Raw genomic sequence first — 24,249 nt, 5'->3', positions numbered from 1 at the left:
GAGGAATAAAAAGGAAAGCACTAAATAACATTACATGACATTTCAAAGATTGTAATAATACAGATCCAGGAAGAGGCATGTAGAATTGCAAAATACACAAAATTGCTCTAAAGATCATTTCCTTTAAAGACTCACTGTGCATATGTCAGCGTTTTTGAGAAAAAGTCAGAGAAAGCAATCAACTTCGAAATTAAGATGTGCTGAATTCTTATATACTGTGAGCATGCATTATATTGATTATTCAATGCTTGCTTTAATACAGATATTGATGTGTCTGTAGTTTTCAGGTATCGCCCTGAAGCAGCTGTGATAGTGAAACGCTGGCAACGTCGGTGGCTAAGCAATTTGGAATTTAAAAGCACATCACATTAAGATGCATTTTTAAATAACTAAGATTAATTAAAAAGAAATAACAATATGAAAAAAATATTTTTGCCATAATAAAGTTTTGGAAGCCATATGTGTTGCATGTGCTGGCTGCAGCAGGCTTACGGCCAGACCCTCTTACCCTCTGCTGCCTAATCCAGCATCTGGCTCCACTTCCCTCGTGGCTTCTGGCCACCGGCTCTGTCCCCGGGCTGTCCCTGGCGCTCTTGGTTCTGCTACTGACTCCTGTGCTCTGCGGCGGGCCTCTCCACGTGGCCTGCGGAGAGACGCTGCGCCCCTCCCTAGGAGCGTGCATGCGCATCTCTGCTTCCTTTAAAAGGCCCGTGGCAGGAACTTGGCCATGCCCCAGATGATGATGTCACTGAAGCTCTGGTATATAAGGCCGGGCTCAGCTCCTGTTAGTAGCCTTTGCAACAGGTCTCCATGCTGGTCATGTACTTCATTGCCTCCTGGTGTTTCCTTCGTGTTCCTGATTTCTGATTCCTGCGAGTTCCTGTTCCTGGTTTGTCATCTTCGTTCCTGTGTTCCATCTCCTGGACCCAACTACTGCATTGCCTGACTACACTATTGATCTTCTCCTGGACCCGACCACTGCATTGCCTGACTACGCTATTGATCTTCTCCTGGACCTGACCACTGCATTGCCTGACTACGCTATTGATCTTCTCCTGGACCCGACTACTGCATTGCCTGACCACGCTACTGATCATCTCCTGGTCCAGACCTCTGCTTCGCCTGATTACGCTACTGATCGTCTCCTAGTCTAGACCTCTGCTTCACTTGGCTATGCTTCTGATCATCTCCTAGTTCCGATCTCTGCTTTGTCCGACCACGCTATTGCCTTTTTCCTGGACTTGACTTCAGCCTTGCCTTGCCACAGCTCCTTGATTGTCGCCTGCCATGACTTCAGCTTGTTCTATGACGTACCCCTTGTCTTCGTCCTGGACTGGGCCTCTCAGGCTTCGGCCTGTTCTTGCTCGGGCTGTCAGACTTTGGTTCCTATTGGTGCCTGGGTCTCCGGGACTCTGCCTCTTCCAGTACAGACTCTTCAGTTCCATAGTTGCTGCCTCTGGGCTGACCTCTTCATCTCCTCTTCAAAGACACATGGAGACCCACCTAACTCCAGCCGGCCCTGGTACCCAAAGGCTCAACCTGTGGGGAATGATGGCTGGTTTGGCAAAGCTCCAGCCGGCCTCCGTCAGTCAGCCCACTCCACCTGCCGATGGTGGGGACCTCCTTCAGGTAGTGTCAACCCCACCTTGGTCCAAGGGTCCACCTCCCGCGCAACAATATGGAGGTTTTTTGACCTGTGACTAAGTTACTAAAGCATTTTATTTTTGTAAAAACAATGCATGCTTGATTCTGAGGCCTTTTCCTCCATTTGAGTGATAATTCAGCTATATTGGAGATTTCATCAAGTTTAAAAATATTTGGTGAAGGCAGTTTTTGATTTGTGTGTTCATTTTAGCTTTCACCTGCCTACACTGGTTTGAATTGCAAAATACAGTTTCAGGCCATAGGCTGAAAAAATCCTTGGGCTGGAGTTCTGAGACCAGAACTCCATAACCCTATGTCCAATAACTTAGGCCAATGAAATGGCCTTTAAAAACCAGAACTCAGGAAGACAGGGCTGCCAGAGGTGGAGCAGGGGAGAGGAACCACCTTTCTTCAAGCTGGATGCTGGATAGCTTAGCAGTTTAACCCTCTAGCAGGCCTGGGATAATCTGGAGAGATAAGAGACAAGAGAATCTAATCCATTTCCTGATCATATTTCTATTTTAAAAGTAGAGAGCTATTTTACTACAGCAGGAAAGCTAATTGCTTGTGCCTCAGATGCTGGTAGTCAGACTATTTGAACTGTCAACCTCCCAGACTTAGGCCAGGATTCATCATTCCTTGCAGAATGATGAATGCGGCGGTAAAGGGTGGCGGGGGAGCGATAGCCTGCAGCCAGCCGCACCACAGCGGTGCGGTTTCACCTGCTGTGGTCAGCCATGCTGCACACTATCGCAGGCATAGCACCACCGTAAAATGTGGTGCAATTGCCATGCTACTGCCAGTGATAATGTTCTAAACATTATCGCCAGCAGTGGTGCTGCCGGCCTATTTCCCTAATCCCCTCCCTAACTCCTCCAAGACTCCTCCCCTCCACCTAATTCGAATGCTACCGCCGCAATAAGGCCCTAACGCACGCAATAATGGCCTTTCACGGGTTGGAAAATAACCCCCTTAGCTAGAAATTGGACTCATACCTTCCAGAAGTTCCGGGAATTAGACTAAAAATCCTTTAGACTTACCAGGTACCAAGAATCACAAATGTTTCATCGAACGATAGTTTTCCCTTTTGTCAAGTTTTCTTTCCCCTTTTTCTACAATCCAGGAGTCAAAACTCTGTTTGGGCTTTGACATCTCAAATACAACACATTTATTCCAGTGACTTCCCTGTCTGAGGTCTTACATGGGCTAGGACTACCTCTCTTAAAGAGACTGTACATATTAACTGAGATTTCCCAGTCAAGTATTTCCATGTGACCCAGATCTTGAATGAAAGGCCTTTACTTCATTAGTCCTCCTGAAGATACTTCTTGCACCATCCAACATAACCATCACACCAATATTTGTAGTTCACAAGGCCAACTGAAGAGATGAATAGGTGATAGAAAAGTAACACTGCCACTGTAATATTTTTATATATAGGCAGCCTGAATGACCAATAAGTATGTTTTTTTAGCTTTTTCAAAGGAAGTTATCAAGAGATGGTTTATATAAATTTACGTAAACAATTGTATATTACTTTTTCTGAAAACTGTCCAAACTGGCAAACAGTTAAAAGATTTAAAAAAGATTTTAATTAGTGTAACACATATAAAATATATCCTTTCTTCTTGTGCTCCTTCTTACTTCTATTCACTACCTTATGTAGAGCAATAATCCTTAAAACAAGTAGAAATACACACAGTTGGGAGAGACAATTATCTTCAAAAAACAAGAAAAACTCTCTCTCATAAAGAACATACAACAAAGGCAGAATTGTAAAGCTGATTCTTATAGATTTAGACGCATGGTGATGGGAAAAGTTACTCATTGACTGTCCGAGTTAATGAAATAAATGTTGTTTCTCCAACCTTTGTGGTTATTTAATTTATTTAAACAACACAGATGAGCGTGAGCAATTTTGGATTTTTATCCTCCCAGCATTTCTCTATATAGCTTAAATGAGGCTATAGACTGGCATATATTATTTAGATCTAAAATTTTCATTTTTTGTTCTTCCTCTTCAGTCTTCTGTTTTGGTTCTTTGATTGGTTGGATTTCCAGCCTATTTAATACTTTAAAAATGGTGTTGCTGTCTCCTTTTCTGATTGAAAATGGAGATAAGATGGCCTCTTTGATTTCTGCATCATATATATCTACCCCTGAAACATTGGACTCGTATTGGGTTAGTGGATCTCGGTTGAGCCATAAGTTGTCTTTTATGTGCAATATAAAAATTGTTAAAAATATAGGTGACCTATGATTTCAATGAATAGATGGTGCTTGTCCACTCTGTAGTGGTCTATAACATTTTCATGTTATGACATACTACTTCTAAATCTATGAGTATTACTTTGACAATTTTGCCTTTGTTGTGTGTTCTATATGAGAGGTATGTTTTTTAAGCAATAATCTTTTTCAGACCCTACATTTCCAGTAATACCTTCCAAAAGAATTGTAGTAAATGATGAGTAATATTTCTAAAATAAACAAGAAACAATAAGGAAATATCAACCAGAAAAAGAATAATTTAATTTCTGAAAGGTAGATTGTGTAGAATAGCTCAGACCTACTATGCAAATATTTAAATGTCTATTACTAAGTAAATACTTAGATTAGATCAAAGAGTCTCAACTCTGGCCTTCAAGGGTCCTTGTGATTCTCAAGGTGCCAAGCTATACAAATGAATCTCAACCCTAGATCACATGCATGTAAATACCTCTAGAAAAATAAAAGATGTTGACAGAAAAGGACCACTTGCTTCATAAGCCTTCCCTTCAATTTGTGGTTTTTTTCACCCCGTTTCTAAGGCCTGTTCATGTCTATTTCATGCAGGCTTGAATTCTATCTTTGTTTTGACTCTTTTTACCTCTTGCAAGCCTGTTCTAGGTGTCCACCTCAGTGAAAAAGTATTTTCTCACATTCTTTTTGCGTTTTTTCTCCCTTCAGCTTCATTTATTATTATTTTTTTTATTTAGCATTTTTTTATATACCGAGGTATAGCATAGTTGCCTTCATTCCGGTTTACAAATAGAACAACTTGCTACATTGAAAGATTTTAAACTTTAAATTTAACATAGTGGGAAATGGCACCAAAGAGAAGAGGTATGAACAAAAACATAGTGTACACAGGGTAGGTACACTGAATAGATAGACAGAGATAACTGAGTTCTTCATAAAAGGAGGCATCAGTAGCTTGAATCAGTAGAGATTGTCCAAGTGGAATAGTGAAAGTTGGCAGATTATGGGATTATAGTATAAAGTCATTGAGAGCTGTCCTTAAGAGTATGGTTGAGAAGCCAAGATTTTAGGTCTTTTTTGAAGGATTTTAAGTTTTCTTGTGCGGTGAGGAAGTGGGGTAGCGAATTCCATAACTTTGGTCCGATGATGGAGAAGGCTCTGTTTCTGGTGGAGGATAGTTTGGCATTTGGAAGTGAGGGAATCACAAGTTTAAGTTTACAACATTTGATATTCCTTTGTCCTTCAGCTTTTTTATTCAGTGGAAAGTGCTATTTTTTCTTAATATCTGATGAATATTTACTGTGAATATCATGAAAAACAGACCTGTTTTGGCCTTTACTGGAAACATATGGATTACATAGATTTATAGCAGACTGAAAGACAAAGGCAATATCAAGCACCCTTAGTTTATTAAGGGATTAATAAACAAGAAACATCGTGACCTAAAGATCATAATTACTGCTTTAATAAGAGACATATTATGTAAATGGAGGACACCATTTTAACAAAGGAAAAATAGGCCGTAAATTACAATGAACATTTCCTGCAGATAGTTCTCAATATGCTTTGTTGCCCCTGCTATAACATAAGATTCTCAAACCCTTGTTTTAGATTAAAATTCTCCCACTTTTACTGAATTACATATAAGAAAAGGCCAGTTTAGCTTACAAAAAACTATTAGACTCAAAGTAATTCACTCTTATAAACAAGTAGGATGAACTTGACCTTGTTTGAACTTGCTTTGATGTGGCCCAGATGGTAGGCTACATGCTTGAATAGCAGGCTAAAGCTGAATAAAACTCATATAGCAAGATCTAGATTTATAGCCTTTTGCAAATTCCTACCTTGTATTGTCCTTTCAGCATCTGTTCTGCCACCACTGCGGTCAGTGTCTATCTCTGGGGTCAGAGAGTCTAAAGCAGGAAAGGTAAAAATGACAGAGTTGATTTGGTTCATAAAGCCTATTTTACAACCTGTTAAACTCATGCTGAATCCTAATATAATCATCCCTTTTAATGACTACAAGGCCAACAATGCTGCTCTTGCCATGATAATGATGCTTGCAAAGAAAATCAATGAGCAACCAAAAAGGTACAATGTGGCAAAACTGACCTTCCAAATTCAAAGTTGAATATTCATAATTTAGCTATTGGTATCACTGCAAAAGATTTGATAGCAAATAGAAAACAACTTTGCTGAAAACACAAGTGGATTTTCAAAGGGGTTTGGCATGAAAATATAGCATATATGTGTGAAGTAGTATGTACATGCATATATACTCTTTTATAAACCTAGGGAGTGCACATGTACTTGCAAGTATGGCATGAACATTTAATAGTGGAAAAAAAGAGGTGATCTGGGGGTGTTCTGGAGCGGGGTTCAGAAATATGCACACAAGTTGCTATTTTTTAAGAGGTATACACACATACTGAACTTGACCAAACATTTTTACATCAGGTAATAGATTCATGCAATTGAAATCAGACACCTTTTTTTGTGTGCAGCTTTTGGGTGGACAGTCTGGGTGAAGTACTGGGGGTTTAGGGTGAAGTACTAGAGCGTCTACATGAACTTGTTAAGGACTGGTGGAGGTTTTAGCAAAATGAGTTCAAGTACATGTGCAAGTATTTTTAGAATGGTATCCACACATACTTTATATTAACCTGTCTCTGAGTTTAATTCAGGATTATTAGGCAGAAATGTTATATATTTTTATGTGCTTAAAATATACCCACACATTTATAAATAGGTAGAGAAAGTAAGTGTTTTTTGGCATTGGAAATACATGCATTTACAACAACAATCGTCTATACTTTCAGGGAAGAAATACATTGGGGTAAATGTTCAAAAATGAAAACTAACAAAAAGGGAATCAACAATTTTATTACAAACATTCAAGTTTCTAAGGGGTTTTATCAACAAACTTATTCTTTAACCTGGGCAGCCGTGACAGGGAAAAGGGCAGAGGGGAGACAGCAGTACACTGCCACCTATACATAATACCAAAGAGTCCATATGTGAAGTAAATTGCCCACAGCTTTATTACAACAATGACAGTATACAACACAACTGTGCACTCGAGCCATAACATAGGTGAACTAACCAAGTGTCCCCTTTTGTGCAGGCACCAAGCCACCTCCGGCTCAGGGCTCACTGCAACCAAGCAAGGCCATGCCTTCTGGGAGGTAATCACAGGACTTTCCGGTCACCTGCTGTGTCCGAGCAAGGTGTCTGCCCCAATGAAGGAGGGGGGGCATCTGGTCTGCCACCGCACCGGGGCCAGCAGGATTGGTGACAGTCAGCCTCCCATCGCATTTAATTAGGTTACACCATGTGCTGTGCAGTGCCTCCAACTGGAGACCCCCCCCCTCCCAGCTCAGGTACACCCGCCCAACTGCGACAAGAGACATACAAAACAGCTCTTACTAACAGCAAATCTAACAAGTCCGCTAACCCTCCAAATAACATAAAAAGGGGGATGGGTGAGTTTCACAGCAAAGGCAGCAGTGCGAGGAGCAGGAATCAAAAGAGCTGGAGGCAGGGTATGCCAGAGAGATATCTCCCGTTATGGTTGCCCTCACCCCTCGGGATGGCCCAGAACTTCAAATGGCCCAATGAGCCATCCTGACCCGCCCAACTCCACTTGGTTTCGTGCCACTGCGGTGGACTTCCCTGCTTCGGGCTGTCCTAATCGCTGTGGGCTTTGTGAAGCCCACAGCGATTAGGACAGCCTGAAGCCCACAGCGATTAGGACAGCCCGCTGTGGGCTTTGTGAAGCCCACAGCGATCTCTCACCCGCCAGAGCGGGCATGCCGCGCATGCCCGCTCTGGCGGGTGAGAGATGTCGGTGCGTTGGCGGCAGCGTCATCACACGGCACCGATGCCACTCGGTCCGGCGATGATGCCCCTGACTTGCGAAGGTAAGGCTGCGTTCTCCGCCCCTCTTCCAGCGCTCCAGGCGCGACTGAGGGTTACATGCGGTGTTTGTATACTGGCCCGGGCCTGCGCCTTAAAAGACATACCAGTACAGAGCATATAAAATTAAAAACTTCACAAATTAAACACACATCTAAAAATGTATCACATACATCACAAGCATACAACCTATATCCACACATACAAGTAAAGTGATCTCCAGAAATCTCTTTTATCTATCTGTCTATCAAGATGAGAAATATCAATACCACCTAACAGCGATATATAATTATACTTCAATCACAAAGAGAACACAACTGTTCAATCGCTGTGCAAAATATTTTTTGGAGTTAATGATTATAACATGCATTAGTGGTACAGGGACACCTACATGATTATATGAAACCTTCAACCAATTCCTATAAATATTCAAAAAAACAGTTTTAATGAATACACATTTATCATAACAATTTTTCACCACAGTCATGTAGGTTCTACAAATCAGTATTAAAAGTTTTTTATACTGACGGTAAATTGTTTGAAGTGCAAATTAAAAAAAAAATTTTTGCATAGTGATTGAACAGTTGTGTTCTCTTTGTGTTTGAAATATATCAAGATAATGAGGCAGTGCACAAATGTAATAAAGTGTTCAGATAGTTATATACTTCACAATGACAGAACATGAACACTCATGCGGACTTTACTTAAACAAATAGAATTAAACAATTTCAAACTTAAATCCTTAACATGCAAATAAACTTTTTATTGTTATAAAAATGCAATGTTATGTTTCAGCACTATAAAAAATAAAAACATGCTGTAAACTTTATTTTTTATTATTTAAAAAATTTTAAACAAAACAATTTTTATATATAAACATCAAATGGATCACAATTCTCAACACAATCACAATCCTTAGAATGGTCAATGGTCCAATGCAGGACTATGAGCTCTTGATATTTCTTTATATTCATCCAAATGGCATTGTCCTTTTAGGTCTAGAAGCTACTAGGGATGTGAATCGTTTTCCATATCGTCTTAACGATAGAAATCGTGTGGCAGGAGAAGAAAATCGTGTTTGGCACGATTATTTCATTGAAAAATCGTTAAAAATCGTTTTTTCCGATTAGTGCGCACTAACTCGAGTTAGTGCGCACTAACTCCCCGTTAGTGCGCACTAACTCGAGTTAGTGCGCACTAACTCAAAATGATACAAATAGACACTTTCCAGGTCACTGAAGGTCAGTTAGGAATGAATATGTGTTCCTATTGGCTGGCAGCCCTCTTATCTATTGATGTTACCAAGGTTTCCACTGAGGTGATGGTTGGGGGGATGGGAAATGGAACTGGAAACTCATGAACACCAACAGAAAATGAAACAAAGTGTTCACACTTCCCAGGTCAGTAAAGGTCACTTAGGAATGAATATGTATTCCTATTGGCTGGCTGTGCTCTTATCTATTGATGTTACCAAGGTTACCACTGAGGTAATGGTTGGGGGGATGTGAAATGGAAACAGTTGGAAGCTTGACATGTGATGATCAGCACTCACGTGACTAGAACTTCTTTGTTTATTATTTTTGTTAGCAGGCACCTGAAATGCTAGTGCATGTTGAATTTGCCAATCACTGTGCATTTTAGAAAGGTGGTCCTGGCTGGAACTGTACACAGTTCAAATATATGTAATTGATTGTTGGTAAGTGTATTTTTTAAGTAGCCACACTGGCACAAGTATGTTTACTTTTCCTCCTACTTAACTCACTAGCTCAGCTTGTAAGAAGGGCTTCTCTGCTTGAGTGAGGGTCAGGCAGCTCCCCCCTGTCTGTGAAGCCAGCCTCTCCCTAGTAATGCAGGGAGGGAGCTGTCTCAGACTTCACCATCCTCCTCCCCCCCCCCCCCCTCACCCACACACCATTCACTAGCTGGGACATGGGGGAAGTCAGGAGTGAGGGTCAGGCAGCTCCCCCCTGTCTGTGAAGCCAGCCTCTCACTAGTAATGCAGGGAGGGAGCTGTCTCAGACTTCACCATCCTCCCCCCCCCCTCACCCACACACCATTCACTAGCTGGGACATGGGGGAAGTCAGGAGTGAGGGTCAGGCAGCTCCCCCCTGTCTGTGAAGCCAGCCTCTCACTAGTAATGCAGGGAGGGAGCTGTCTCAGACTTCACCATCCTCCCCCCCCCCCCCCTCACCCACACACCATTCACTAGCTGGGACATGGGGGAAGTCAGGAGTGAGGGTCAGGCAGCTCCCCCCTGTCTGTGAAGCCAGCCTCTCACTAGTAATGCAGGGAGGGAGCTGTCTCAGACTTCACCATCCTCCCCCCCCCCTCACCCACACACCATTCACTAGCTGGGACATGGGGGAAGTCAGGAGTGAGGGTCAGGCAGCTCCCCCCTGTCTGTGAAGCCAGCCTCTCACTAGTAATGCAGGGAGGGAGCTGTCTCAGACTTCACCATCCTCCCCCCCCCCCTCACCCACACACCATTCACTAGCTGGGACATGGGGGAAGTCAGGAATGAGGGTCAGGCAGCTCCCCCCTGTCTGTGAAGCCAGCCTCTCACTAGTAATGCAGGGAGGGAGCTGTCTCAGACTTCACCATCCTCCCCCCCCCTCACCCACACACCATTCACTAGCTGGGACATGGGGGAAGTCAGGAGTGAGGGTCAGGCAGCTCCCCCCTGTCTGTGAAGCCAGCCTCTCACTAGTAATGCAGGGAGGGAGCTGTCTCAGACTGGTATCAGGGTTAGGGCACTGTGTGCAGGAAGATCACAACACTCCTGGTATTAATAGGGATAAGGCACTGTAAGAGATGACTGTAGTAGATTGAATAAAGATCTGATGTTTCTGCTCTCCTCACACCAAACAAAAACAACACACAAGCAGAGAAGCCCTTCTTACAAAGCTGAGCTAGTGAGTTAAGTAGGAGGAAAAGTAAACATACTTGTGCCAGTGTGGCTACTTAAAAAATACACTTACCAACAATCAATTACATATATTTGAACTGTGTACAGTTCCAGCCAGGACCACCTTTCTAAAATGCACAGTGATTGGCAAATTCAACATGCACTAGCATTTCAGGTGCCTGCTAACAAAAATAATAAACAAACAAGTTCTAGTCACGTGAGTGCTGATCATTACATTACTTTTTTTGTCAAGCTTCCAACTGTTTCCATTTCACATCCCTCCAACCATTACCTCAGAGTTAGCCTTGGTAACATCAATAGATAAGAGCACAGCCAGCCAATAGGAATACATACATACATATTCATTCCTAAGTGACCTTTACTGACCTGGGAAGTGTGAACACTTTGTTTCATTTTCTGTTGGTGTTCGTTAGTTTCCAGTTCCATTTCCCATCCCCCCAACCATCACCTCAGTGGTAACCTTGGTAACATCAATAGATAAGAGGGCAGCCAGCCAATAGGAACACATATTCATTCCTAACTGACCTTCAGTGACCTGGAAAGTGTTTATTTGTATCATTTTCAGTTAGTGCGCACTAAATCGAGTTAGTGCGCACTAATGGGGAGTTAGTGCGCACTAACACGATTTAACGATTTTTAACGATAAATCGTTAGAATTTCTATTGTATCGTGTTCTATAACGATTTAAGACGATATAAACATTATCGGACGATAATTTTAATCGTTGAAAAACGATTCACATCCCTAGAAGCTACGAGTAACACATCTTCAGGAACAGTGGTTACTTAAGTTCTTAAATTCCCTGTCGGCACAACTTTAAGCAACTCCTCTTCATGCTGGGGTAGATTTTATAATTCTACGCGCGCGCGTACTTTATAAGATACGCGTGTAGCCGCGCGTATCTTATAAAATCCAGGGTCAGCGTGCGCAAGGGGGTGCACATTTGTGCAACTTGCGCGCGCTGAGCCCTGCGCGCGCTGCCCGTTCCCTCCGAGGCCGCTCCGAAATTGGAGCGGCCTCCGAGGGAACTTTCCTTCCACCCAACTGCACCTTCCCCTCCCTAACCCACCCCCCCCCCCCCGGCCCTATCTAGACCTCTATTTAAACCCCGGGACTTACGCGCGTCCTGGGGCTTGTGCGCGGCGCCGAGCCTATGCAAAATATGCTCGGCGCGCGCAGGGGGGGTTTAAAAGGGTTACGTGCGTACCTTATGCTCGTAACCCTTTTAAAATCCGGCCCAAAGAGTCCTTTGTTTCACCCAGAGGGTTTCATCAGGAGATGGAGTTTAAATGAAAATACATTGGACCATTTATACTTAAAATATAAAAAGATGACACAACCAAGAGGAGGACACTTCTCGCTAGCTTTGTGACAAGTTCTACATTTATTCATGGAAGACCATTCAACCAGCTGGCTTGAACCTTAATATAGAATGGGAAGCATTCCTATTTAGTATCTTTAGAGTGCATTCATCAAAAAACATTTTTTCCTTGTCTTTCTTTTCGTTATATATACAATTTTTGAATTGCACTTCTAGGTCTTTTGTTCTTATTTTTATATGTCATTACATTTATGGGAAAGGTTCAACAACAATTCCTCATTTTTAAAGTTCTTTTGACACTTTTCATTTAAAAAAAATATATATATATTTTCATGAAATGATTGCCTAGTGTACAACATTTACGGATTAAGGAGTGATAATAATAGCCTACATATACAAAACAATTCTTTTTAAGCCCTTAAACTATGGTAAATATAAGGCACATCCCGTTTGACATATCTTTGACAGATGGATGACATCTTCCATGCTGGGACATACCGGCTTGTTTAAATTCTGGTCGGGTCTAATAGTAATCAGCTTCGTTTTCATTTTCCAGATTTGAGATGCTGAAGGAAGGCGACAGGTCTGTGTGTTTAGGATTGCTTTTTGCTCCTTTAAATTTAATTTGTAAAAAACTAAATATATAACTAATGTGTTCTGGAGTATATGAAAAACTGTAGTAGAGGATTTTTGATGTTTATCGTTACAGAAAATAGTTGAAGGTTTGGGAAAATTGAAGTTTACAGCACATGATTTGATCACTAGATAACTGAAACCCTTAGCGCCGTACAGGGCAGGTTAGCAATGCTTTTTGTTGCTTTATATGAAGTATTTTATTTTAAATATTTGTAAAGGGGTGCTCCTTAACAGGATATTTTATTTTTAGTATAAATAGTCCAGTTTGTTTTCATTTAAACTCTGTCTCCTGATGAAACCCTCTGGGTGAAACAAAGGATCGTTTGTCGAGAGGAGTTATTTAAAGTTGTGCCGTGGGGGCATTTAAGAACTTAAGAATCGCATCCAATCCTTACAGAGCAAGGAGTCCCGCAAGGATCCTCACTTTCTCCCACCCTATTCAATATCTACCTCCTCCCTCTCTGCCACCTACTCTCAAACCTCAAGCTTACCCATTACCTCTATGCAGACGACATTCAAATCCTTCTCCCGATTACAGAATCCCTTCAAAAAACCATCACTTACTGGAACGAATGCCTACAGCCCATTAAGGAATTACTCTCAAGCCTCAACCTAGTATTGAATGCCAATAAAACCGAAATGCTCATTGTCTCTCAGGATCCACTCACAATCTCTTCTAGCTTCTCTCTACCAAACGCTAATAACATGTTCTCACTGGACGTCAGAGACCTTGGAGCATGGCTTGACAATCATCTTAACCTAAAAAAGTTCGTAAACAATACCACGAAGGACTGCTTTTACAAACTGCAAGTCCTCAAAAAACTTAAACCCCTCCTTTATTTCTCCGACTTCAGGCTAGTACTTCAATCCATAATATTATCAAAGCTCGACTATTGCAACTCCCTGCTACTAGGTCTACCCAACAACACGATCAAACCATTACAGATGGTACAGAATTCTGCTGCCAGAATTCTAACAAGCACTAACAAAAAAGATCACATCACCCCAATCCTTAGTAATCTACATTGGCTTCCCATTAAACAAAGGATACTCTATAAGGTACTCACAATCATCCACAAAGCGACAAACAAAATAGCTCCCATCACGTTAAGCTTTCAACTCCAACCGCACACATCTTCCAGACCTATCAGAAGCGCTTACAAAGGATCACTGCATGCCCAACAAGTAAAATCATCTCTGAGCAAAAGAGCGCTATCCTTAGCAGGGCCCCCACCAGTGGAACATGCTCCCCCCAAATCTAAGACTTGAACCCAATCATCAAGAGTTCAAAAAAAAGGCTAAAGACTCTTCTTTTCCAACAAGCCTTCCCAGACTCACAATCCTACCAAGACGGAAAGTCTTCCAAATAAGAAGTATCCCCTAATTATGGTCACCATACCAAGTCCTACCTTCAGGTCTCTGCAACTGGACAACAATCTTTGAGTTCTAAAAATTAATCTTATTTATATTTTCCTCTGCAACTGGACTACAATTTCTAAGTTCAAAATTCATTTTATCTTATTATTTATATTTGGCATGGTTAATATGTCACTATATCCAAGTTAAATATTTAAATTATACAGTTTATATTACATAATTTTATTAATTACAAGTAAAACTATTCTATATTATTTATTATCATTATGTTAAATTGTCATCCAGTTATAATGTTCCATATGTACCACTGTTCTATGTAAAGCCCCCTTATCTCTGTTGGGCAGTTTATCGTTATATGTAAACCGGAGTGATTTATAGTCTCTATAAGAACCTCGGTATATAAAAATTAAAAATAAATAAATAAAATAAATAAGTAACCACTGTTCATGAAGATTTGTTACTCGAAGCTTCTAGACCTAAAAGGACAATGCTGTTTGGGTTGATATAAAGAAACATAAAGAAACATCAGGAGTTCTTAGTCCTGCATTGGACCAGTGAATGTTCTAAGGATTGTGATTGCGTTGAGGATTGTGATCCATTTGAGGACTATATACATAAAGGGATAGATTTTCAAAGGGGTACGCGCGTACAATACGCGCGTACCCCCCTGAAAACCTACCCCAAACCCCCCCTGCGCGTCGCCGAGCCTATTTTGCATAGGCTCGGCGACGCGCGCAAGCCCCGGAACGTGTGTAAGTCCTGGGACTTGCATGGAGGGGCGTGTCGGGGGCGTGCCGCGAGTGACGCGGCATTTCGGGGGCGGGCCCGGGGGCGTGGTGCCGGCCCGGAGGTGTGGTCGAGGCCTCCGGACCAGCCCCCAGGTCGTGATGGTGTGCCAGCAGCCTGCTGGCGCACGCAGATTTACGCCTGCTTTCCGCAGGCGTAAATCTGCCAACAAAGGTAGGGGGGGGTTTAGATAGGGCAGGGGGGTGGGTTAGGTAGGGGAAGGGAGGGGAAGGTGCGGGGGGGTGGAAAGAAAGTTCCCTCCGAGGCCGCTCTGATTTTGGAGCGGCCTAGGAGGGAACAGGCAGCGCGCGCCAGGCTCGGCGCGCAGGTTGCATAAATGTGCACCCCCTTGCACGCGCCGACCCCAGATTTTATAAGATACGCGCGGCTACGTGCGTATCTTATAAAATCCAGCGTACTTTTGTTCGCGCCTGGTGCACGAACAAAAGTACGCACGTGCGGAAATTTATAAAATCTACCCCAAATTGTTTTGTTTAAAACAAAGTTTTTAAATAGTTAAAAATAAAGGTTACAGCATGTTTTTATTTTTGATAGTGCAGAAACATAACATTACATTTTTGTAACAATAAAACGTTTTTTTGCATGATAAGTATTTAAGTTTGAAATTGTTAAATTAAATTTGTTTAAGTAAAGTCTGCACATTGAGGGGCGGATTTTAAAAGGCCCGCATGCACCGGCGCACCTATTTTGCATAGGCCGCCGGCGCGCGTAAAGCCCCGGGACGCGCGTAAGTCCCGGGGCTTTCGAAAAGGGCGGGAGGGGGCGTGACCGGGGGCGTTCCCGAAACGATGCAGCATTTCGGGGGCGTGGTGCAGCGTTTCGGGGGCAGGCCCGGGGGCGTGGCACCGGCCCGGGGGCATGGTCGAGGCCTCCGGACCAGAGGACGGAGCGGGGATGCCGGCTGAAAGCAGGCGTAACTTTGCCGACAAAGGTAGAGGGGGGGTTTAGATAAGGCTGGGGGGGTGGGTTAGGTAGGGGAAGGGAGGGGAAGGTGGGGGGAGGGCGAAGGAAAGTTCCCTCCGAGGCCGCTTCGAAATCGGAGCGGCCTCGGAGGGAACAGGCAGCGCGCGCTGGGCTCGGTGCGCGCAGGTTGCACAAATGTGCACCCCTTTGCGTGCGCCGACCCCGGATTTTATAAGATATGCGCGGCTACGCGCGTATCTTATAAAATCCAGCGTACTTTTGTTCGCGCCTGGTGCGCGAACAAAAGTATGCGTTCGCGCAAGTATTTAAAATCTACCTCTGAGTGTTCATGTATATATATATGCCCCAGACACAGTTAGTATTCTAAAAGGGTGTCCACTGTTGAGAAAAGTTTGACGCGAGCATTCTGATTATCAGAACCGTATGTCTTTAGGTGCTCAATAAAGAATCTTATTGGTTTTGTTTTTTAGCTGTCTTGTCATATGAATGATTTGGCATTAGTAAAACTTGCAAACAGTTATTGGGAAAGGCTGCGGACTCTACCGTTTCACGCATTTGCATGACTCACCAAAATTGGCTCTTCCTGCAAGGCCATTGGACACCACTAAAGCATTATTTTTTTCTGGAAATGAAACTCAGCAGGGATCATCTCAAATCACTTATTTGCTGGCCTATTCACTGCCTATGTGAACTGACTGCAGGCAGAAACACAAAGAGGTCTTTGCTCTTTATCTGGCTAGAATTTAGCCGGATATGTTGGGGGCATTACTGGGGGGGGGCGGTAGGCATTCTGGGGTGTTAGCCGGTGAACCTAATTGGCTAACTGTTGCCATACTGCAGGCAGGTTTAACATTAGCCGGATATACCTATGCAGCTCACTTTTAGGATAGTTGGATATATTCAGTGGCACTGCTGAATAACCCGGACCTCACTGTATTTTATAAACTATATTTGCATAAACCACTGTGCAACCACTAACACATGTAAATTGTGTACCAAAGACAGTTTTGAAAGTTGGACTCCCAATTAACTACAACAGAGATGTTCTAGCCCAGGATATCCACAATGACTATGCATGAAATAGATTTGCATGCACTGCCTCCTTTGTATGCAAATCTATCTCATGCATATTAATTGTAGATATTCTGAAAACCTGGCCTGTTTGTGGTTCTCACGAACCAGAGTTGGTCACCCCTGTTCTAGCCACTGACTGTGAAAGGAGAAAATAATGGGCTCCATTGGACTGAGGTTAAATATCAAAAATCAACATGTAGAATTCTAACAAATTTTTAGATTTCCCCAGGTTTCAGAGGTCCTGAATATTTTCAAGGAAAGGACCATATAGGAAATTCCAAATCATCAGGTGGGCCGGGATGGGTGTGGAGATACCCACTTGGAGTGGGTATCTCCACACCCATCCCGGTATCTCCACACCCATCCCGGTATCTCCACACCCACAATCTGAAATACTAGGCAAGGGAGGGAACAAGTTCCCAGGATTGTGGCAGATGATATGCCAGTAAGAATATTTCTAGATTTCTTGGAAATTGGCAACCTTGCCATACCCCCAAGAACCATGCTTACTGGCTTCCCCCATGAAGTGTGTGTTTGTATGTGGCACACATCTTCCCCTCCCTTCGCTGTCACTCTTAACCCCTCCTTTCCCTTCCCTTCACCCTAATCATCCGTCACTCTCACCCCCCTGATCACTCTTATCCTAATCTTCCTTCTCTTTTTTACCTCCTCCTCCCCATATCACCCTTCTCCATTCTCTTCCCTCTCATTTATTGCATTTCCTTCACACACCCCACTTTCCTCTCACCCTATTTCCCTTCCTCCCATCCTAAAACATCCCTTGTCCCCTTAATCCCTTCTCTTACTCCTTTCCCTTCCCTTCCCTCCCCTCACTAGCTCTCTCATCTGTCACTCATTCTCTTCTCACCCTACTTCCCACCCTTTCAGTCTCCTCTCTCACCTTACTTCCCTCCTTTTCCCTTCTTTATCCTCCTCTCTCTTCATGTTTACCTCCTCTTCTCATCCTCTTCTCTTTCCTCTCTTCCCTGCTCAATACCCTCCTTTCAATTCTCTTCTCTCCCTTACCTCTCCCCTCCCTTCACTCAGCCTACTTCTCTCCATTCCCTCTCATTCCCTCCCTTCCTTTCACCTCATCTCAATCTCTCACTCATGAACTATCCTTACACTGGCAGGGCCTGGCTTTCCCGCCAGTGGCGATGTTCATTGGGGTGAGTCTCAGTGTCTCTTCTCCCACTGACAAGGCCTGGTTTCCCTGCCAGTGGAATCCTCCATCGGGTTGAGTCCCAGGGCCTCTTCTTCCCTCCAGTCTTTCTGTCACCACTGCAGGTAAAAAAAAAAAAATTCCTCTGAGGGCCAAATTCGGCCATGCAAAGAAAAAGCATTGAAGGCCAGTCATAAGAGCTCGACTGGTCTCATCCATCCTGTGGGCCATATTTTGGAGAACCCCGTTCAAGGGGAATGATATATTTGACTGCAGCAAGAATTTATCAATTCTTTGGATAATGTGCTATTAAATCAATTAAAAATAATGGGCATTCAGTGCTATTTAGCCAGATAAGCCGAACTTATGCGGCTATGTAGGGGCTGCTGAATATGCGCCTATATTCAGCGGCTGCCGATTAGCCATATAAGTCCCTTATACGGCTAAAAGTTATATGCAGAAAAAAACAGGCATGTACCGGGCGGATCGGGGTGGAGCAAGTTAGCCGTATAATGTAAACAACTAACTACCGATATTGGAGTTAGCTGCATAAGTTTATGTCTAAGTTTAGATGCCCCATAGAACTGATCTAAACTTAGCTGGGTAGACTTATCTGGCAGTGCACACATATATGCATCATTTAGTGGCTTTGCTGTGCCGCTGAATATACATCATACCTTAGCCGGATTAGTCCTAACCGGCTACATTACTTACACGGCCAGCTTTGAATATCTACTCCTGTATGTTTTGATTGAGGTACTAATTAGTTTATGGTATTTTGGGTTTCACATTATTTCAGATCTTGACTGTATAGATATAAGAGTATATGAAAAATGTATTTGTTCCAAGTCAGATCCTATTGCAGGGATAGGCACCTCCGGTCCTCAAGTGCCACTTGCTGATCAGGGTTTCAGGATATCCACAATGAATATGGTTGATCTGCTTTTGCATGCAGTGGAAGTTGTTCATGCAAATGCATTTCATACATATTCACTGTGGATATTCTAAAAACTCAACTGGTATGTAACACCCATGAACTGGAGCTTCTATCCCAATCTACTGTTTCAATGAAAAAAAATAATTATTTTTAAAATTGGAAGTGCAGTTTTAGTAGCCCTACTGATCCTGGACAACAATGGAGTTTATTATAGGTGGTGATATCTTTTACAAAAACAAAAAAGATATTGTAGTACATAACATTGACTACCCATATTTGGGCCGGACACTCATCTCCACCATGGCCACAACTTTATTAACAAATTCATCATATACATAATCTTTATTTGGAACATCAAATAACAGAAACATTTATGCGTGAGGCAAACTAAAAATCCTTAAAATTGTTTTTACTCATATTTCTTTTTCAAGCAATGTCTGTCAAGCCTTGCGGGTCAATGAAGCTCAACAGAGAGTGCAGGCATTCTCCCCTCTTTTAATTGGAAACACTTCAAACCCTGGATCTCAATACTTGAGGCTAAGATTTCATCCATTATAACTGTAACAGTCCTTCTGGATGTTGTAGCTCAGAGGAGGTGCCACTTCTCTCCAAAGGGAGCCCCATCACTGATCTCAAAGGTCAGCAGTGGGTGCATACCCTCTTGCATCATTCAACATTTCCTTTGAGAAGCTTTAATGCTCCATCTGTAAAAGCTCAGAATTTACTTCTAATCCCAGTTCTTTATTGCCCCTATGCATACTGACCCTCTAAAAATTTTGCTGAAGGCTCTGGCAGTGACTCCTCATTTATGAGAACCTCCCCACTTGCTAACTATGGCCATTACCTAGTGGCTTATTCTATCATTTTATCACCCCCAGCAAATCAGAATTAAAGAGATGTACACCATTAAGCCTATATACAAATGGATATTCCATGGTGATTATCTCATGATAGACTATCACTCCTCCAGTCTCGGCAACAAACTTCTCCATGCATATGTTCACCTTTTCCCTGGTTCTCTAAATACAATCGGCTCAATGTCTCTTTCCTGCTGTGTGAATATAAGTATCCCAAATTCCATCATGTACCTCTTCCTCAGATGCCTGAACCCCAAATACATAACTGAATTTTTTGAATCTGAATCTTAGCTGCCAAGCAGTCAACTATCCATATGCTTTCTTAGATTGCTTCTTATTCTATTTCTTCAGGCATGTCCATTGTATTGCAGATGTTAGTATTATTCACAAACTGTACCTCCTAAACACGCCATAATATCACTTATAAAGATACTGAACAGATATGTTCCCAGTATTAATCCCTGAGACACTCCACTCATCATCTTTCTTTCTTCAGAGTGAATTCCATTTACAATCATACTGAAATGGTTTCTAATCCAGTTCACCATCCTAGGTCTCATCTCTTAACTCTTCAGCTTATCAGCCTTCTATGCAGAATGTTATCAAAACTTTGCTGAAATAAAAAAATGCTAAATCCAGTACCCACCCCTGATTTAATTTCTTGGTCACTCAAGAATTGATCAAACTCATCTGACACAATCTCTCTCTGGTAAGATCATGCTGCCTTGGATCCTGAAAACCACTAGTTTTCAGATGATTTGCTAACCTTTCCTTCAGAAAGGAAAACTTATAGAAATTATTTTATTACTTTGAAAAAGGATACTATTGAGAAATGCTTTTTACAATTTAGGGAATACCACGGAATACTGCCCAAGTTTTTATTGATTAATTCTCACCAATTATTCCTAGATCCATTTTATGCTATTGACATAGCCACCACAACTATATATTCCTACAACCCCCAATAAAATAAAGCATTGAAAAACTCCCTTGGAACATGCTCGAATTTATAGCAGTGCCAAAAAAAAAAAGGCATTGGGCATTTATTTCTTAATCACCATCATACACTTTAAATGTGTGTCATCATAAATAGTGATGTATCACATACCTTTATTCACAACCACTAAATATTCTTCCATGCAAATTCAAATTAACTTCCTAGAAGCATCATATAAATATTTATTTGATTTTAGAAGTTTAACCACTATGATGCAATTGTAATATGGTGATGTAAAAGATATCTCTAGGCAATCAGCAATGATTACAGAATGATTTCCTTTCACAGTGGTTGATATTAGGGATGTGAATCGTTTTTTGACGATTTAAAATATCGTCCGATATATTTTAAATCGTCAAAAATCGTTAGAGGCGATATATAATAGGAATTCCCCCGATTTATTGTCAAAAATCGTAAATCGGGGGAAGGGGAGGGGAAGGGGGAGGGCGGGAAAACTGGCACACTAAAACAACCCTAAAACCCACCCCGACCCTTTAAAATAAATCCCCCACCCTCCCGAACCCCCCAAAAATGTCTTAAATTACCTGGGGTCCAGTGGGGGGGTCCCGGTGTGATCTTCCACTCTCGGGCCACGGGTGCGTTGATAGAAATGGCCATTTTGCAATACTCGGGCCCTATTGCAATACTCGGCGCCATTTTGCAATACTCGGGCCGTATTGCAAAATGGCGCCGGCCATATGGCCATTTTGCAATACGGCAACATGATTCGAGTGCAGGAGGTCGTTCCCGGACCTCCGCTGGACTTTTGGCAAGTCTTGTGGGGGTCAGGAGGCCCCCCAAGCTGGCCAAAAGTCCCTGGGGGTCCAGCGGGGGTCCGGGAGCGATCTCCTACGCTCGTGACGTCGGGGGACAGGAACCAAAATGGTGCCGGCGCCATTTCTATCAATGCACCCGTGGCCCGAGAGTGGAAGATCACACCGGGACCCCCCCACTGGACCCCAGGTAATTTAAGACATTTTGGGGGGGTTCGGGAGGGTGGGGGATTTATTTTAAAGGGTCGGGGTGGGTTTTAGGGTTGTTTTAGTGTGCCGGTTTTCCCGCCCTCCCCCAATTTACGATTTACACGATATTTAAAAAAACAAAACCGCGACGATCCGATTCCCTCCCCCCCAGCCAAAATCAATCGTTAAGACGATCGATCACACGATTCACATCTCTAGTTGATATTACAAATACAGTCTTACTGTTGTAGTTAAACCAAAACTGTCTTAAAGCATCTACAAGAAGAAGTAATAAAAATATCTTAAAAAGCTTTTTTTGGCCCAGTGCTTTTTCTCATACTCTTTTATATTTCCAGTACAATTACAACTGGGGCTGGGATCAGGTGCCATGAAAGCAGAGTTGCTTACCCGTAACAGGTATTCTCACAGGACAGCAGGATGTTAGTCCTCACATGTGGGTGACATCATCAGGATGGAGCCCAATCACAGACACTTTTGCCAAAGTTTATAGAACTTTGACTGGCACCACTGAGCATGCCCAGCATGGCACCAACCCTGCATCCAGCAGGGGTACCCCTTCAGTCTCGTTTGTAGTAAAGTACGAGCAAAAAATAAAATAATAAAACGTAAGTGAACCCAACTCGGCGGGGTGGCGGGCGGGTTTCGTGAGGACTAACATCCTGCTGTTCTGTGAGAACACCTGTTACAGGTAAGCAACTCTGCTTTCTCACAGGACAAGCAAGATGGTAGTCCTTACATGTGGGTGATTAGCAAGCTACAGGATGCCCGAGTATAATGAAGCCAAAACACCTAATGACGTGCAACAGGCACAACAACTGTGGTAGTTTGGGTAGTCGGGCAGCCTGATCATCTTCCCAGGTCATAGGAAGGAGGTTGGGTATTATATGGGAAACAGGTTATGTAGGACAAATTGGCCGAAGATGGAATCCTGTCTGCCAGCCTTGTCTAAGAGAACATAAGAAAATGCCATACTGGGTCAGACCAAGGGTCCATCAATCCCAGCATCCTGTTTCCAACAGTGGCCAATCCAGGCCATAAGAACCTGGCAAGTACCCCAAAACTAAGTCTATTCCATGTAACCATTGCTAATGGCAGTGGCTATTCTCTAAGGGGCGGATTTTAAGAGCCCTGCTCACCTAAATCCGCCCAAATCCGGGCGGATTTAGGCGAGCAGGGCCCTGCGCGCCGGTGAGCCTATTTTACATAGGCCTACCGGCGCACGCAGAGCCCCGGGACTCGCGTAAGTCCCGGGGTTTTCGGAGGGGGGCGTGTCGGGGGCGGGACCGAGCGCAGCGCCGTTTTAGGGGCGTGTCGGGAGCGTTTCGGGGGCGGGTCCGGGGGCGTGGTTACGGCCCGGGGCGGTCCGGGGGCATGGCCGTGCCCTCTGGACCCACCCCCAGGTCGCGTCCCGGCGCGCTAGCGGCCCGCTGGCGCGCGGGGATTTACGCCTCCCGGAGGGAGGCGTAAATCCCCCAACAAAGGTAAGGATGGGGTTTAGACAGGGCCAGGCGGGTGGGTTAGGTAGGGGAAGGGAGGGGAAGGTGAGGGGGAGGGCAAAAGAAAGTTCCCTCCGAGGCCGCTCCGATTTCGGAGCGGCCTCGGAGGGAACGGAGGTAGGCTGCGCGGCTCGGCGCGCGCCGGCTATACAGAATCCATAGCCTTGCGCGCGCCGATCCCGGATTTTAGCGGATATGCGCGGCTCCGCGCGTATCTACTAAAATCCCGCGTACTTTTGCTTGCGCCTGATGCGCCAGCAAAAGTACGCCTATTCGCGCGGTCTGAAAATCTACCCCTAAGTGAACTTAATAGCAGGTAATGGACTTCTCCTCCAAGAACTTATCCAATCCTTTTTTAAACACAGCTATACTAACTGCACGAACCACATTCTCTGGCAACAAATTCCAGAGTTTAATTGTGCGTTGAGTAAAAAAGAACTTTCTCCAATTAGTTTTAAATGTGCCCCATGCTAACTTCATGGAGTGCCCCCTAGTCTTTCTACTATCCGAAAGAGTAAATAACCGATTCACATCTACCCGTTCTAGACCTCTCATGATTTTAAACACCTCTATCATATCTCCCCTCAGTCGTCTCTTCTCGTCTAGGCAGTAATGAGATGCAAAGGTATGGCGAGAGCTCCATGTGGCAGCTTTGCAGATGTCAACTAGAGGTACAGAACGGAGGTGTGCCACTGACGTTGCCATTGCCCTTACAGAGTGAGCTTTCACTCGTTCTTGGAGAGGGATTCCTGCTTGGCGATAGCAAAAAGAAATGCAGTCTGCTATCCAGGTGGATAGAGTTTGTTTGCCTACCGGAGCACCTAATTTTGTTTTATCGACGGAGACAAATAGTTGGGTGGACTTTCTATGCAGTGAAGTGCGATCCAGATAAAAGGCAAGAGCGCGTTTACAGTCCAGGGAGTGAAGAGCTTGTTCTCCTGGTTGAGAATGAGG

General features: G+C 43.5%; 1 protein-coding gene across 7 annotated transcripts in view; it reads right to left on the bottom strand.

The window, feature by feature from the left end:
• The window catches only part of DACH1 (dachshund family transcription factor 1), a 1,193,143-nt gene that overhangs the window by 75,900 nt on the left and 1,092,994 nt on the right, over positions 1–24,249 (bottom strand). For 4 of the 7 annotated variants that reach the window (XM_029603010.1, XM_029603012.1, XM_029603015.1 and 1 more), the window contains 2 exons: positions 17,989–18,144; positions 5,727–5,795 (listed from right to left, as the gene is read on the bottom strand). In XM_029603010.1, coding sequence (XP_029458870.1) covers positions 5,727–5,795; positions 17,989–18,144 — 225 coding nt within the window. The remainder of the gene's footprint in view (positions 1–5,726; positions 5,796–17,988; positions 18,145–24,249) is intronic. The other 3 variants (XM_029603011.1, XM_029603016.1, XM_029603013.1) reach the window with 1 other exon arrangement.

Source organism: Rhinatrema bivittatum, chromosome 5 (genome assembly GCF_901001135.1).
Source record: "Rhinatrema bivittatum chromosome 5, aRhiBiv1.1, whole genome shotgun sequence".
NCBI lineage: Eukaryota > Metazoa > Chordata > Amphibia > Gymnophiona > Rhinatrematidae > Rhinatrema > Rhinatrema bivittatum.
The sequence above is the reverse complement of the archived record's forward strand: the minus strand, read 5'-3'. Positions and strand labels throughout refer to the sequence as shown.